The sequence below is a fragment of the Schistocerca serialis genome, chromosome 2, assembly GCF_023864345.2.
Source record: "Schistocerca serialis cubense isolate TAMUIC-IGC-003099 chromosome 2, iqSchSeri2.2, whole genome shotgun sequence".
In the NCBI taxonomy this organism is placed as follows: Eukaryota; Metazoa; Arthropoda; class Insecta; order Orthoptera; family Acrididae; genus Schistocerca; species Schistocerca serialis.
The window spans coordinates 124,325,342-124,340,890 of NC_064639.1; the positions used below are offsets into that span (position 1 = coordinate 124,325,342).

At 42.8% G+C, this 15,549-nt stretch overlaps 1 protein-coding gene across 1 annotated transcript in view; it reads left to right on the top strand.

Moving 5' to 3' along the window:
• Positions 1 to 15,549, top strand: part of LOC126456807 (dehydrogenase/reductase SDR family member 11-like) — a 260,469-nt gene that overhangs the window by 225,149 nt on the left and 19,771 nt on the right. Inside the window, exon 2 of the mRNA XM_050092598.1 lies at positions 5,801 to 5,930. Coding sequence (XP_049948555.1) covers positions 5,801 to 5,930 — 130 coding nt within the window. The remainder of the gene's footprint in view (positions 1 to 5,800; positions 5,931 to 15,549) is intronic.

Below are 15,549 nucleotides of genomic sequence, written 5' to 3' on the forward strand. Positions count from 1 at the left end.
GGATAACCGGTTTCAACCCTGAAAAGGTGCCATCATCGGATGTGTGAAGATATAACGTGACAGGTTTGATGGAGGGCTTACACGAGTTACACTCAATACATTACCATTAGCACAGTACCATATACCTGAATGTAGATTAACATTTATAAACCATTTGAATATAACGATACATGAGGCAGACCAGCCGATGTAAAATCATTGCCACAAAAAACAAAAAACAACTGCTGTCATGGTCATTGTTTTCCATAAGATATGTAAAACCGAAGTCACAAGATAAAACTATTTGGCACGTGATCGCTGCTCTACTGTCAGCGGTCGGCATCACACTGCCCTATTCCTCGCCTGTTTACCTGCTGCGATTCTGATGGTTCACAACCGGCCACTAGACAGCGCTGCCCATGCAGTGCACACACAGTCCCACGGTATAACCATTCATTACTACTACAATACAACTTTACTATTACTGCTAATCAAATACCCATGCAAAGAACACTTTCGCATACACTTACTGTACATACTATACATACTATGCATACTATACACATAGTGCTGGCAGAAGAGCCAACACTGTGTTTCTAGAGGAGGCCGAAATGCACGCGTTTAATTACACGCTGACTGGCGCGAGGTTTCATATAATAAATATCAATTGAATACGGCGCCTTGCTAGGTCGTAGCAAATGTAGCTGAGGCTATGCTAATTATCGTCTCGGCAAAGGAGAGCGTATTTGTCAGTGAACCATTGCTATGAACGTCGGCTGTACAACTGCGGCGAGTGCCAGGACGTCTCTCCAGACCTGCCGTGTGGTGGCGCTCGGTCTGCAATTACTGACAGTGGCGACACGCTGGTCCGGCGTATGCTAATGAACCGCGGCCGATTTAAAGGCTACCACCTAGCAAGTGTGGTGTCTGGCGGTGACACCACAATACATACTATACTTACTATACGTCAATTACAGAGTAAAAACACATGAAGCAAAGGCATTATCCATATTAGCAGAAAATTGTGTTATAATATACTCTTATTCATATATGGAAGTCAGAAATATACACATAGTAAGCCGTTCATAACACGACTTAGATACAATGTGACGAGTGATTAAAACCTGTATGCTGGGCCTTTGCCTGTCTGGGCACTACGGTCTTAGGTATTGTAAACGCTAAAAAAGTAATAAACTTGCTATAAAAGAATCTCACCATCTATACATTTATTATGAACGTAGAAAGGATCGACTATGAAAACCTGCATGGTCATATGAAATTAAGGAATGCCAGGTCAGAAACAAACTGAGGGGGCACGGGAAGAGGGGGGAAAAACAGACTTGTGCACCAAGATGCACAGCCATTCCACGTGCGCTCCCATCGGCATGGCGCACGTGGAATGGTCTGTTTGACCAAGAGAGCAGTTGGTTTTTTATTTTTTGTGACAATGATTTTATATCAGCTGGTCTGCCTCATGTGTCGTTATATCCAAATAGTTTATAAATGTTAATCTACATTCAGGTATGCGGTACTATACTAATAAAAATGTGTATAGTGTAACTCAAGTAAGCCGGCCGGAATGGCCGAGCGGTTCTAGGCGCTACAGTCTGGAACCGCGTGACCGATAGGTCGCAGGTTCGAACCCTGCCTCGGGCATGGATGTGTGTGATGTCCTTAGGTTAGTTAGGTTTAAGTAGTTCTACGTTCTAGGGGACTGATGACCTCAGCAGTTAAGTCCTATAGTGCTCAGAGCCATTTTAACTCATGTAAGCCCTCCTTCAAACCTGTATGTTATATCTTCACAGATCCGATGATGGCATCTTTAGTGTGTTGAAACCGGTTATCCAGTAAGCAGTATTAAAGCGATCTTGGCTTTTGAATTATTTCTGCTTAAACGATATGCCTCCATCATAAGGAATAAAGGCAAAAGATCTATGATCCTCTTCATACACCTCCGGGAATGGTCGAAACTCGATAGCCCGTCGGTGTTCTACTAAGGGCGGCGCCATCTGCCCAGTCTTGGAAGGCAGTAACTGTGATGGGCGGCGCATGCGCCGTGTACGGTTTGGGGGCCTATATAGGACGTCGTTTGCAGCCTTGGCATCAGTTATCATCATCATAAGCAGCAGCAGCAGCGTTCTCCTGAAGATGATGGACAGCTGGATCGCCGAAATATTGAATCGAGTTGATTTTAGGATCCAGTAGCAAACCCGGAGGGACTTCCAACACTTATTAGCCTACAGGGTCACACCACTGTGTCTTTCAGTAACACTAGCGTAATGGGATCGCTCCAAAGGCCGCCACCTTACTCACCGACGAGATCACTTGTGGCAGTGTAGAACCACGTTTCGTCGTTGAACAAATTTCGACGCCATTAATAAGATCATGCTTCTCAATCATGACAACACACCAGAAGCAGCTGTTTATGCTGTGTTAGCGGCAGCCCACACATCTGACGGTAATTGCCTACTAGTGTCCGACCAATGGTGTGGGTTGACACAGAATTTTGCAGGAAGTCCATTACTTGTTCTCGGATTGCAGATCCAAACGTGAAGGGGTTACGGTGTGTTTGGTCCACAATAAGGCGATCCTCTCTTGTGGTGGAAGCTGGACAGTGAGTATGCCTACTTTAACTTTCCCAAGCAATTCAGCATTGGACCACAGTCACATCCGAGTCTGGATATTATCCGATTCGACCAGCCAACCAAATTTAGATCCACAGTTATGTTCGTTTCAATCTTTGTCAGGTGCAGATAACGCTGTCTTACACGAATACACAGTATTCCCATGTCTTTCACAGCGATCACTCAATATCAGGCATTGTTCATGTACCTTGTATACTCTACCACACGAGGTAACAACACTAAACACAACCAACACTAATTTACACAGATAGCCATTCTGTCAAAGAGAACTACAAGCCTAAGTATTTGCATATACACCGACGGTGTATACGCTCACGAAGTTACGTTGGCTGTTGACCATGTCTTCTGCGTGCTTTGCCTTTTTCTGTCGGCCAGTGTAGAAGAGTAAATTGTCCTCGGAGCAGATCGTAAGGCGAATTACGACAAACAGCGTGATAAAACAGAGTTAGTCAATACAAACTAAGCAAAGGTGAGTTACAAGGAATACGTTAATTAAAACTTCCGGGTTAGGACGCCGTGGTCGAACAATAGAAATTCTTCCTGCTGACGTTTTGTTGCCATCTGTGAGCAACATCTTCCGAGGCGAGCCAACGACTGGCTGGGCCGGGAAGGTCCCGTTTATATAGAGCGTAAAGAGGCCGCCACCACTCGTCACCTGCTGTTGATAGTGAATCTATCTCTGGCTAACGCCATTACTCTCGATCAAACGTAATCGATTGTCAGATCGTTGATACAAAGTTGACCGGTAAACGATTGTCACATCGTTGATACAAAGTTGACCGCCACATCGTATCTAACTTCTGAAACTTCTTTGTTTAATATCCTTTTTACGTGGACTGAAATAACAGGGAAGGTGAAACTTCTTAATTTAATTTTGAAACTGCTGAGTGAAACTGAACGTACTGTCACTTTACTTGTCTTTATCATTTCACATCTGACCTACAGAATTATTCCTGACAAATGCAACTCAAAGGTATTCTATTCATTTATGATCCACAATATATAAAGATACGCAATCTGACTGCTCAAATAATTAACAGAAAAGAATGGCCGTGAATTAGAAGAAATCCTAACAATAACCTATACATTTCATAAGACACTTACATCACAAAAAATCTCCTTTACACGAACTACGGCTATACAGCAAGCACCAATACAGCCAGCTAAATAAAAGATTCTAACTACTGTAGGCCCTAACTACTAATAGACATGTGGTTAGATTCTGTTGCAGAGCAAATAATGTATTTAGCAAATTTTACCTCAATAATGTGACATCCCGTTCAAAATATTATATAATCGTCTGTGACACCCAGTTCCAAAAATTATATAATCATCAACAATAATACGTTTCCGTGACGGACACACGTCCAGATCGTCCGCTTGCGCTAACACTTCAGATCCTCTAACCTGCTAACTATAAACTTCCAGCATCCATCACTGCTGGCTATTCACCTCTAACAACGAGTCCGACCAGCCACAGAGTCTCTTACTGTCAGAGTTATTAATGCAATCTATCGCGTTGCCAACATATAAACATATAAACAGGCTTACACTTTAAGCCTTCTCCTTCTCTGTTAAAATTATTGTAGTGTTTATAAATCTCTATGGCTTCTCTGTACATTGTGCACGATAATGCAAAGTCTTAGCTAGCACACTCGTTTCAATAAATTTTATTTCATGATCACTGTCTTCAAAAAAATGTTCCACTACAGCCGATTTGTCGGTGTGACCGAGACAACAGTTCCTTTTGTGTTCAGTTAGACGGGTATTAACGGGTATTAACACTTCTTTTCGTTTTTCCAATATAAACCTTCCCACAGCTACACGGAATTTTAGGCATCGCAGGGGTTGCAAAAGGACGTCGTGCTTCTTTCGCTGATCTTAAACGTTCACTGATGTTCTTGGTGGGTCTAAAGATTGTTTCAAATCCAAACTTGGCTAGAACTTTCCCAATACGGTCCGTAATACTGTGGATAAATGGAAGAAAAACTTTTCCAGCCTACGGTTGTTGTTGTTGCATGTTTTCGGACACCTTTCTTCTGAGATGGTGAGCTCCATACATCTCATTATCAACACATCCATTTTCCTTAAAAGCTGTTCGTAAATGATTTAGTTCCTCTTGCAAATGAACTGGCTCACAGATTTTATGGGCCCTGTCCATTAATGTTTTAATAACACCTCTTTTCTGCCTAGGATGATGTTTCGTATCCCTATGTAGGAAACGATCGGTATGTGTACCTTTCATATATACCTTATGACCTGAAGTCCCATCTGCCAGTTAAGCTGTCCATTAGTCTCTGTCTCCACAGTAAATTGTGTCTTTGGAATAATACTATTTTAATGCACGAAGAAACCATTCAGTTCCTCTTCACAGAGATTCCGTATCAGCAAAGTGTCATCTGCATACCAATACCACTTCAGTGGACCTAGCTGACTGCAGCGCCCACCGTTAAAACAAAAAAATCAACAAAAAGATTAGCAACAGCTGGACTTAGAGGGCTCCCCGTTGCTACTCATCCAATTTGTTCATAGAATTCATCATTATATTGAAAATAAGTCGTGGATAGGCAATGTCAAAACAAAGCTACTACTGTATATCAGTGGGAAACATATCAGCTATGTAAGAAACAGCTTCGTTAATCGGAACTGTGGTGAACAGGGTATAACATCAAAACTGACAAGGAATCACTTGGGCTAACAGTAATCCCTTCAGTTTTTCGATAAAGGAGACAGAATTTTTAATATGATGATCAGTTTTTCCGATGTACGATTGTAACAAGAAGGCGAGATGTCTAGCCAACTCTTGACTAGGGGATTCAATAGCATTCACTTACAGAGAATTGTCAATGCAATGTTACGAATGTATCGTCTGACTTAACCTGTCCTCTAGTAGCATTACGATCATTTTACATAATGTAACTGCAGGACAAATAAAAAATGTGAGTCATGGACTGTGAGGCTGATCCTAGCGGAGGTTCGAGTCCTCCCTCGGGAATAGGTGTGTGTGTTTGTCCTTAGGATAATTTAGGTTAAGTAGTGTGTACGTTTAGGGACTGATGACCTTAGCAGTTAAGTCCCATAAGATCGCACACAGGTTTGAACATTTTTCGAAAAAATGTGATCATGATATTACAGGACCAAGTAAAAAGTAAAAGCGAGTCAAAATTTCTGTGCAGTTTGGCGTGCCACCTTCCCACATTCGACGAGGTGTACGCCATGTACTGCGCCAGCAAATACGCCGTCAAGGCGCTGCTCGACGGACTGCGCCTCGACCTGGTCACCAGGAAGAGCAACATCCGTGTCGGGGTGAGTTCTGGCAACACTGCTCGCCTCCGCTATGTCGCAGCGGTTCTGGTGACGTCATTGTTTCCTTCGTAATTGGCTTTTGGCAGGTACAGCATACCGCCATGTCTTGGAATTAACTGGGAATTCGTGCGTATCTTGAGACTGGCCACTCAGACGTATCATAAAACTATTTCCAGTTGCTGTATGGGCAGTTAGACTTAGGGGCAGCCAAGAATTCGGCTGGTAACCGATCTCTGGCGCGAGTGCCATAGTCCTCACTCAGCCTGCTCACTCCCTCTCCCCCCCCTCTTCACCCGCCTGTCTACGCCTGAGGGGGGTGGGGGGGGGTGGGGAGGGAACTGCTAACGTACTGCAATTAAATGCAGCGCAGACACTCCATATACAAGTTGGTTTTATGTTTCACGCAACACAGCAACACAGATCACAAAGTCTCAGTACTGGCAAAATGGTTCACATGGCTCTGAGCACTATGGGACTTAACATCTGAGAGGTCATCCTTGCATGTGTCAGAATTTGCCCCTTGTACAATGTAATTTTCTTTTTAAATACAACCCAATCAAATCAAAAATAAATTGTTTGACACCTTTCGGTGTCTTACTGTGGGCAGCGTGCAGTCAAGTCAAATTAAAATGCGTGGTCAGCAATCCATTATAGATGTTCTAATTTTCGCTTCTATACTCCTATTTCCTTCATAAATTCGACAACAACTGGTTTTAAAGAGAAAAATAGTTTCAGACATGTCTCTTGACTTAATCAGCGTACTTTTCAGTAATATATAAAGTCCCCAGACTCTTTGTTCATTTACATCAGTGGGATAGTGTGCACCAACTTCACAATTTTACTGTTCAATTTCGTCACATAGAGCATGCCTAGATATTTAGGACAAAATGCTTCTTGATATGCAGAACAATGAATCCCATGTGCCGATCGTTTTAAGTTTTTTGCTTCTTCGTTGACAGCGAAATCTTCAAATTCTTTCTGCATGATATTCTTGTTTCCCAACAAATTTGCAATAACCATCGACTATGTGATTGGACAATAGATACTGGTAATTTTCGTCCCTCTCTTCCGTCATTCCCAATCATTACTAAAGGCCTGCGATGATATATCACTAGACTACCTCTTTTTGTGCAAAAACAGCGGCATGAAAAAATAGCGAAGGGTACAGAGCACTGACACCACGAATGCACCGAACTGAAGAGGGTTGTGCTGACCTAAAAATGCCACCCCGCAATACTAAATGAAATGGTTCAAATGGCTCTGAGCACTATGGGACTTACATCTGAAGTCATCAGTCCCCTACAACTACTTAAACCTGACTAACCTAAGGACATCACACACATCCATGGCCGAGGCAGGATTCGAACCTGCTACTGTAGCGGTCGCGCGGTTCCAGATTGAAGCACGTAGAACCGCTCGGCCACTACGGCCGGCCTAAATGAAATGGCGCACCATTCTCAGTACTACGGAGGAGGACTGAGCAAAGCCAAGACAGGCTGAGCCTCAAATGGCCTGCACTCCCGGCATGCGTGACATTTGGCATGTCGTGCCTGGCCATGAGTTACGACAGCTTAGCGATGGTGTCTTCTCTTCGTTCTCCCACCGCTCAAGTCGTTGATACTTAACGTCTTTCCTGAGTCTCCTCAGAGCATCACAGTAGAACTTTCTTCTCACTGACTACATGGAAGAAATTATCGACAATCCCATGAAGGTCAAGAAAAAGTCATTAACACTGATTTGATGTTGGTGCAAAATTGACTCGCTTTTTTCGGCCACAGAGAGGATGGTGTCTCCCACTGCAAAGGTTGCTGTTTTGTCTCAGGGTCATAACCATACACACATAACTAAACACTGGTTGCTGTTTAGTGCACGCCTGACCCAGATGATCTCAATGATCGGCGTTTAAAAGACGATGGAAGAACTTAGCTGCAATTCACAAATGTTCAGTTGATCAGGTAAAATGCGTTGATCTGTTTCGTATGTATTTCCAACGAGTTCACAAACAGCATGGAGGTGTCTGGCTTCTGTCCTTGTGGGTCTCTTCACGGACTCGCACCATCATTTCTGGAGTTATGCATCATGGCGGTCGGTCTGTTTATCCGCCACAGACTCCTGACTATCTTGAAATCGCTAAAACCACTCAAACGTTCTTGCTTGCTCACCAATAGCATGATTTAGTATGAGCTGGGTTCCAGCTACAGTTTTACAGAGCTTAAAACAAAACTTAATGCAGATCCTTTGTTCCTTCAACCCAGCCATTTTGAAGTCCATAGGAATCAGCAACAAAGTTTACTCTGATGCACTCACAAAGATGCCATGTACCAGACTGACAGTTTAAAGACACAACTATGGGATTTCTGTACTGCTGACTGTTTGGGCGGAATTTTCAAATTCTCGGAAAATTTTGGATAGCAGTTTTTTTCATGGATCACTTCGAAAAACGTATCTTGGCTAAACAACTCTGAGTGCAAATATCAGAGATTCGCTTACTTATGTAGATGATGTACTGTGTATGTAAACAGGAACTACAATCACAAGACAACTGAACAAATAATAATTTCATGACTTACATAGTCAACATAAAAACATTCACATCACAATACAGATTGATAACAAACCCATAAACTAAGTAGATCTAAGCATTGACATCAATACACAAACAAATTGTTTCAGACGATATAGAAAAACTACAACTACAGACACAGTAATGCATTCTTCCTGACAACACCCAACATCACATAAACATGCAGCTTTCCATTCAGTGGTGCACTGTCTCATATCTGTTACAATGTCTGGAGAAGATTTTCGAACAGAATAAGACACCACAAGATTTACTGCCATACTCAATGGCTGAAGTCCAGTTCTGACTGAACACATCTTACACACAAAAGGAAACCAGTCATCAGTGAGGCCAAAGATTGTTTCTGATGTGTCAGTAGTTGAAGTGGCCAATAAAGACAGCCAGACACCTTAATGTAGCATATTAATAAAGCCATAGCTGCACTTGCATATCAGTTGGTTTGTTATGCTGAGTGTTGGTGAGTGAATAAGCTGCTGTACATGCAGTAACGTCAGCTGCCCTCATGTCTCCGTCTGTTTGGGTAAATGTAGTAGTTCGTGATGTGCGCCCCATTCGCCCCACCCCCTCCAAGCTGTCCCAACGCATGATGCGCCAGCACATACAGCTTTGTTGCCAGACTGCCTAACAGTGCGTACAGAGGTGCATGGGCAAGAGGATGAATCTATGCATCATGCTATTGAAGTAGCTATAGTTTATACATTGTGAACATTATACAGGGTGGTCCATTGATAGTGACCGGGCCAAAAATCTCACGAAATAAGCATCAAACGAAAAAACTACAAAGAACGAAACTCGTCTAGCTTGAAGGGGGAAACGGCGCTATGGTTGGCCCGCTAGATGGCGCTGCCACAGGTCAAATGGATATAAACTGCTTTTTTTTAAAAATAGGAACCCCTATTTTTATTACAGATTCGTGTAGTACGTAAACTGATATGAATGTTTTAGTTGGACCACTTTTTTCGCTTTGTGATAGATGGCGCTATAATAGTCACAAACGTATAAATACGTGGTATCACGTTTGTTTCGTGATACATTACCCATGTTAAAATGGACCGTTTACCAACTGCGGGAAAGGTCGATATCGTGTTGATGTATGGCTATTGTGATCAAAATGCCCAACGGGCGTGTGCTATGTATGCTGCTCGGTATCCTGGACGACATCATCCAAGTATCCGGACCGTTCGCCGGATAGTTACATTATTTAAGGAAACAGGAAGTGTTCAGCCACATGTGAAACGTCAACCACGACCTGCAACAAATGATAATGTCCATGTAGGTGTTTAAGCTGATGTCGCAGCCAATCCGCACATCAGTAGCAGACAAATTGCGCGAGAATCGAGAATGTCAGAAACGTCGGTGTTGAGAATGCTACATCAACATCGATTGCACCCGTACCATATTTCTATGCACCAGGAATTGCATGGCGACGATTTTGAGCGTCGTGTACAGTTCTGCCACTGGGCACAAGAGAAATTACGGGACGAGGACAGATTTTTTGCACGCGTTTATTTAGCGACGAAGCGTCAGTCACCAACAACGGTAACGTAAACCGGCATAATATGCACTATAGGGCAACGGAAAATCCACGATGGCTGCGACAAGTGGAACATCAGCGACCTTGGCGGGTTAATGTATGGTGCGGCATTATGGGATGAAGGATAATTGGCCCCAATATATCGATGGCAATCCGAATGGTGCAATGTATGCTGATTTATGCGTAACGTTCTATCGAAGTTACTACAAGATGTTTCACGGCATGACAGAATGGCGATGTACTTGCAACATGAAGGATGTCCGGCACATAGCTCGCGTGCCGTTGGAGCGGTATTGAATAGCATATTTCATGACAGGTGGATTGTCCGCACGTTCACCGGATCTGACGTCACCGGATTTATTTCTGTGGGGAAAGTTGAAGGATATTTGCTATCGTGATCCACCGACAACGCCTGACAACATGCGTCAGCACATTGTCAATGCATGTGCGAACATTACGGAAGGCGAACTAATCGCTGTTGAGAGGAATGTCGTTACACGTATTGCCAAATGCATTGAGGTTGACGGACATCATTTTGAGCATTTATTGCATTAATGTGGTGTTTACAGGTAATCACGCTATAACAGAATGCGTTCTCAGAAATGATAAGTTCACAAAGGTACATGTATCACATTGGAACAACCGAAATAAGCCGGCCGGGGTGGCCGAGCGGTTCTAGGCTCTACAGTCTGGGACCGCGCGACCGCTACGGTCGCATGTTCGAATCCTGCCTTGGGCATGGATGTGTGTGATGTCCTTAGGTTAGTTAGCTTTAAGTAGTTCTAAGTTCTAGGGGGCTGATGACCCCAGAAGTTAAGTCCCATAGTGTTCAGAGTCATTTGAACCACTTTTTTCAACAACCGAAATAAAATGTTCAAACGTACCTACGTTCTGTACTTTAATTTAAACAGACGTACCTGTTACCAACTGTTCGTCCAAAATTGTGAGCCATATGTTTGTGACTATTACAGCGCCATCTATCACAAAGCGAAAGAAGTGGTCCAACTAAAACATTCATATTTCTTTACGTACTACACGAACATGTAATAAAAAATTGGGGTTCTTATTTTTTAAAAAAGCGCAGTTGATATCCGTTTGACCTATGGCAGCACCATCTAGCGGGCCAACCGTAGTGCCATCTGGTTTCCCCCTTCAAGCTAGACAAGTTTCGTTCTTTGTAGTTTTTTCGTTTGACGTTTATTTCGTGAGATATTTGGCCCGGACACGATCAGTGGACCACCCTGTATAATAATTAGTGTGAAAGTGTGGATTAAACACATTGCAGATTCTATGAGCATTATATTCATTACACTGAATCATATCACGTAGCACAAATTAACCAATAAAAGTATTTTCGTAAATGTGATAAAGATCAAAAGTGAAAGAGCTTTTTCAAACAGTAAATACTTTTCCCTAATTCGTGTAACAGTCTTCAAATCAATACGTATGTTGTATTACGGGCTTTCTGAAGGAGCCCATTTTCTTCCTCAGGGTTGTCCTGACCAAATTTCATGGAAATCGGTGCAGCGGGTTAGTCGTGAAAACTTAACAGTTACTTTACCATTTATAACATTAGTATGATAAAACTTTCAATTAGAGTATGTTTTACCGTGATCCGATTTTGGTAAAATAAAGCCTACACGACGTCACAAGCTATGCCTAAGTTACTTGTGAAAATCCCATGAAAGAGATTAGCGCATTCAAACAGAGAAACAGACAGACATGACGTCTTAGATAAAATTTTAAATCACAATATCCTTCTTCCGTTGATCTGAACTTGATGGAATAAAGCCTAAACGGTGCCCAAAGCTATGCTCAAGTTACCTGTGAAAACCACATGTAGATTCGTCTAGTAGTTTTGGAGAAGCGAGGTCAAACAAAGAGGAGCGACAGTTTTATAGATTTATTGTTAGTATAAATACCTAAACATGAGCAGAACCAAAACGAGGATAATGGAAATTAGTCGAACTGAATCAGGTGATGCTGAGGGAATTAGATCAGGAAATGAAACACTTAAAGTATTAGAAGAGTTTTGCTATTTGGGCAGCAAAATAACTGATGATGATCGCAGTAGACAGGATATAAAATATGAACTGACAATGGCAAGAAAAGCGTATCTGAGAAGAGAAATTTGTTGACATCGAATATGGATCTAAGTGTCAGGAAGTTTTTTCTGTAAGTATTTGTATGGAATGTAGCCATGCATGGAAGTGGAACATGGACGATAAACACTTTAGATAAGAAGAGAAAAGAAACTTCTGAAATGTGATGTTGCAGAAGAATGTTGATGATTAGGTGGGTAGATCACATAACTAATGAGGAGAATTGGAGAGGAAAGTAATTTGTGACTTAACCTGACTGCAAGGAGGGATCGGTTGGTAGGAGACATCCTGAGACATCAAGAGATCACGAATGTAGTACTGGTGGGAAGGGGGGGGGGATGTAAATCGTAGAGATTGACCAAGAGATAAAAACAGTTAGAAGATTCAGAGGGACATAGGTTGCAGCACTTACTTGGAGATGAAGAAGCTTTCATGGGATAGAGTAGCATGGAGAGCTGCATCAAAACTGCGTTCGGACAGAAGACCACAACACCAAGAGATATGTAAAATTAATAATCGATGTATACATAACTTTGAAGTGTTGTAGGTCCTTCTGGTGCTGAGTTATATACAGCGAGAGTAATGTTCTTGATAGCAACAATGTCTTGAACGCCGATACAATTCAATAAGCCACTAACAACATAAGTATTTAGCAGCGTGATGCTATTCTGGTGACATTTCTCGCCATTGCAAATCTTCTGTACTAAGGTTGATGTGAGTTCGAAGATTCACCGAGCCTCGGACGAAACTCTGAGTGCGACTGCTTAAAAAGGGACGCGCCGACCAATCGGAATCGCAGCAGCGAGATCACGTGAATTCAGCGTCCTTTGACGGCGAGGAAGGTGTGTTTACATCCGTGCGGCTGTAGCTTCCCTAACACGAAAGTAGTGGCTCCCAGTGTGAACTCAGGTGTGAATGGTATCACGTGCACATACTTGTTGAGGAAGAGGCATGCAGCATATACGTGCGCCTCTACTTCCGTGTGTGGCGCCCTCCCCCTCCCCCATCGGAGGCAGCAAGCGATGGAAGACTGACCGCGCCCGGTGTGGCATGCCTGGTGCAGTCGACGAAGCGTCCGCTGACGCTGCAGTTTTGAACACCACAGTGCTTTACTAGGTACATTCCTGTTAAAGGTGGCATGTTGTTTTTTCTTTTTAACTGTGAACTGACGTACTCACCCAGTTATAGGGCGACCTACGCTTTAATGTGTACCGGGTGATCAAAAAGTCAGTATAAATTTGAAAACTGAATAAATCACGGAATAATGTAGATAGAGAGGTACAAATTCACACACATGCTTGGAATGACATGGGGTTTTACTAGAACAAAAAAAATACAAAAGTTCAAAAAATGTCCGACAGATGGCGCTTCATCTGATCAGAAGAGCAATAATTAGCATAACAAAGTAAGACAAAGCAAAGATGATGTTCTTTACAGGAAATGCTCAATATGTCCACCATCATTCCTCAACAATAGCTGTAGTCGAGGAATAATGTTCTGAACAGCACTGTAAAGCACGTCCGGAGTTATGGTGAGGCATTGACGTCGGATGTTGTCTTTCAGCATCCCTAGATGTGTCGGTCGATCACGATACACTTGCAACTTCAGGTAACCCCAAAGCCAATAATCTGGTCTGGGGACCTGGGAGGCCAAGCATGACGAAAGTGGCGGCTGAGCACACGATCATCACCAAACGACGCGCGCAAGAGATCTTTCACGCGTCTAGCAATATGGGGTGGAGCGCCATCCTGCATGAACATCGTACGTTCCAGCAGGTGTTTATCATCCAGGCTTGGGATGATGTGATTTTGTAACATATTGGCGTACCTCTCACCCATCAGAGTAGCAGTTTTCCTGTTCAGCGCCATCTATTGGACATTTTGTGAACTTTTGTTTTGTTCTAATAAAACCCCATGTCATTCCACGAATGTGTGTCAATTTTTACCTCTCTATGTACATTGTTCCGTGGTTTATTAAGTTTTCAAATTTATACTGACTTTTTGATCACCCGGTATTTAGACTCATAGTGCAGCTAGGTATTTTTCACGACGTCAAACATAGCAAAAGGTAAAATAACAGACAGACCACAGATAGCACCCCTAGGGTTGACCAGGGAGCGAACTATAGATCTTTGGATTTGTGCACTGGCACTTTAGCTCCGAGCCATCAAACTTACTAAAAGAATAAAATGAAAGTTGAAAGTTTTATGCCCGTCATCTATGCTCCCTCTGCTGCTCTTACCAATATCCGCAGAAAGTGGTGTATTCCATACTTAGGACAGGTGTGACAAAGTGTAGCCAAAACACTGAAAACACTTTTTATTTTTGTTTATTTATTTTTTTGAGTCATCAGTCTTCTGACTGGTTTGATACGTCCCGCCACTGATTTCACTCCTGTGCTGACCTCTTTACCTCAGAGTAGCATCCTCTGGGAAAAGCTGAGCAGTGCTCCTGTGCACCTACTGCTCTGACAGGTTTTCATGTTTTCAGCGTTGTATGTGCTTGGTTGAGACTGTATTACGGAATTGAATATCAGTTTTCTGACGTTTTCAAGTCAGAAATGGCGCATACTTTCCTGGTCAAATAGCATGTATGGCATGTGAAGTTGTTACAATAGATACTTTTCCAGTGCAAAGATGGTCGATGATCGAAATCGGTAGTGAGTAAAGACTGAAATACTGAATGTCTTCTTCCAAAGCTGTTTCACATAGGAAGACTGTACTGTGGTTCCTTCTCTAGATTGCCGCACAGATGACAAAATGATTGATATCGAAATAGCTGACAGAGGGATAGAAAAACAATTAAAATCGCTCAAAAGAAGAAAGGCCCCTGGACCTGATGGGATACCAGTTCGATTTTACACAGAGTACGCGAAGGAACGTGCCCCCTGCTTTCAGCGGTGTACCGTAGGTCTCTAGAAGAGAATAGCATTCCAAAGGATCGGAAAAGGGCACAGGTCATCCCCGTTTTCAAGAACGGACGTCGAACAGATGTGCAGAACTATAGACCTGTACCTCTAACGTCGATCAATTGTACAATTGTGGCACTCGTATTATGTTCGAGTATAATGACTTTTCCGGAGACTATAAATCTACACTGTAGGAATCAGCATGGGTTTCGAAAAAGACGATCGTGTGAAACCCAGCCCTCGCTATTCGTCCACGAGACTCAGAAGGCCATAGACACGGGTTCCCAGGTAGATGCTGTGTTTCTTGACTTCCGCAAGGCGTTTGATACAGTTCCCATAGTCGTTTAATGAACAAAGTAAGAGCATATGGACTATCAGACCAATTGTGTGATTGGAATGAAGAGTTCCTAGATAACAGAACGCAGTATGTCATTCTCAATGGAGAGAAGTCTTCCGAAGTTAAGAGTGATTTCAAGTGTGCCACAGGGAAGTGTC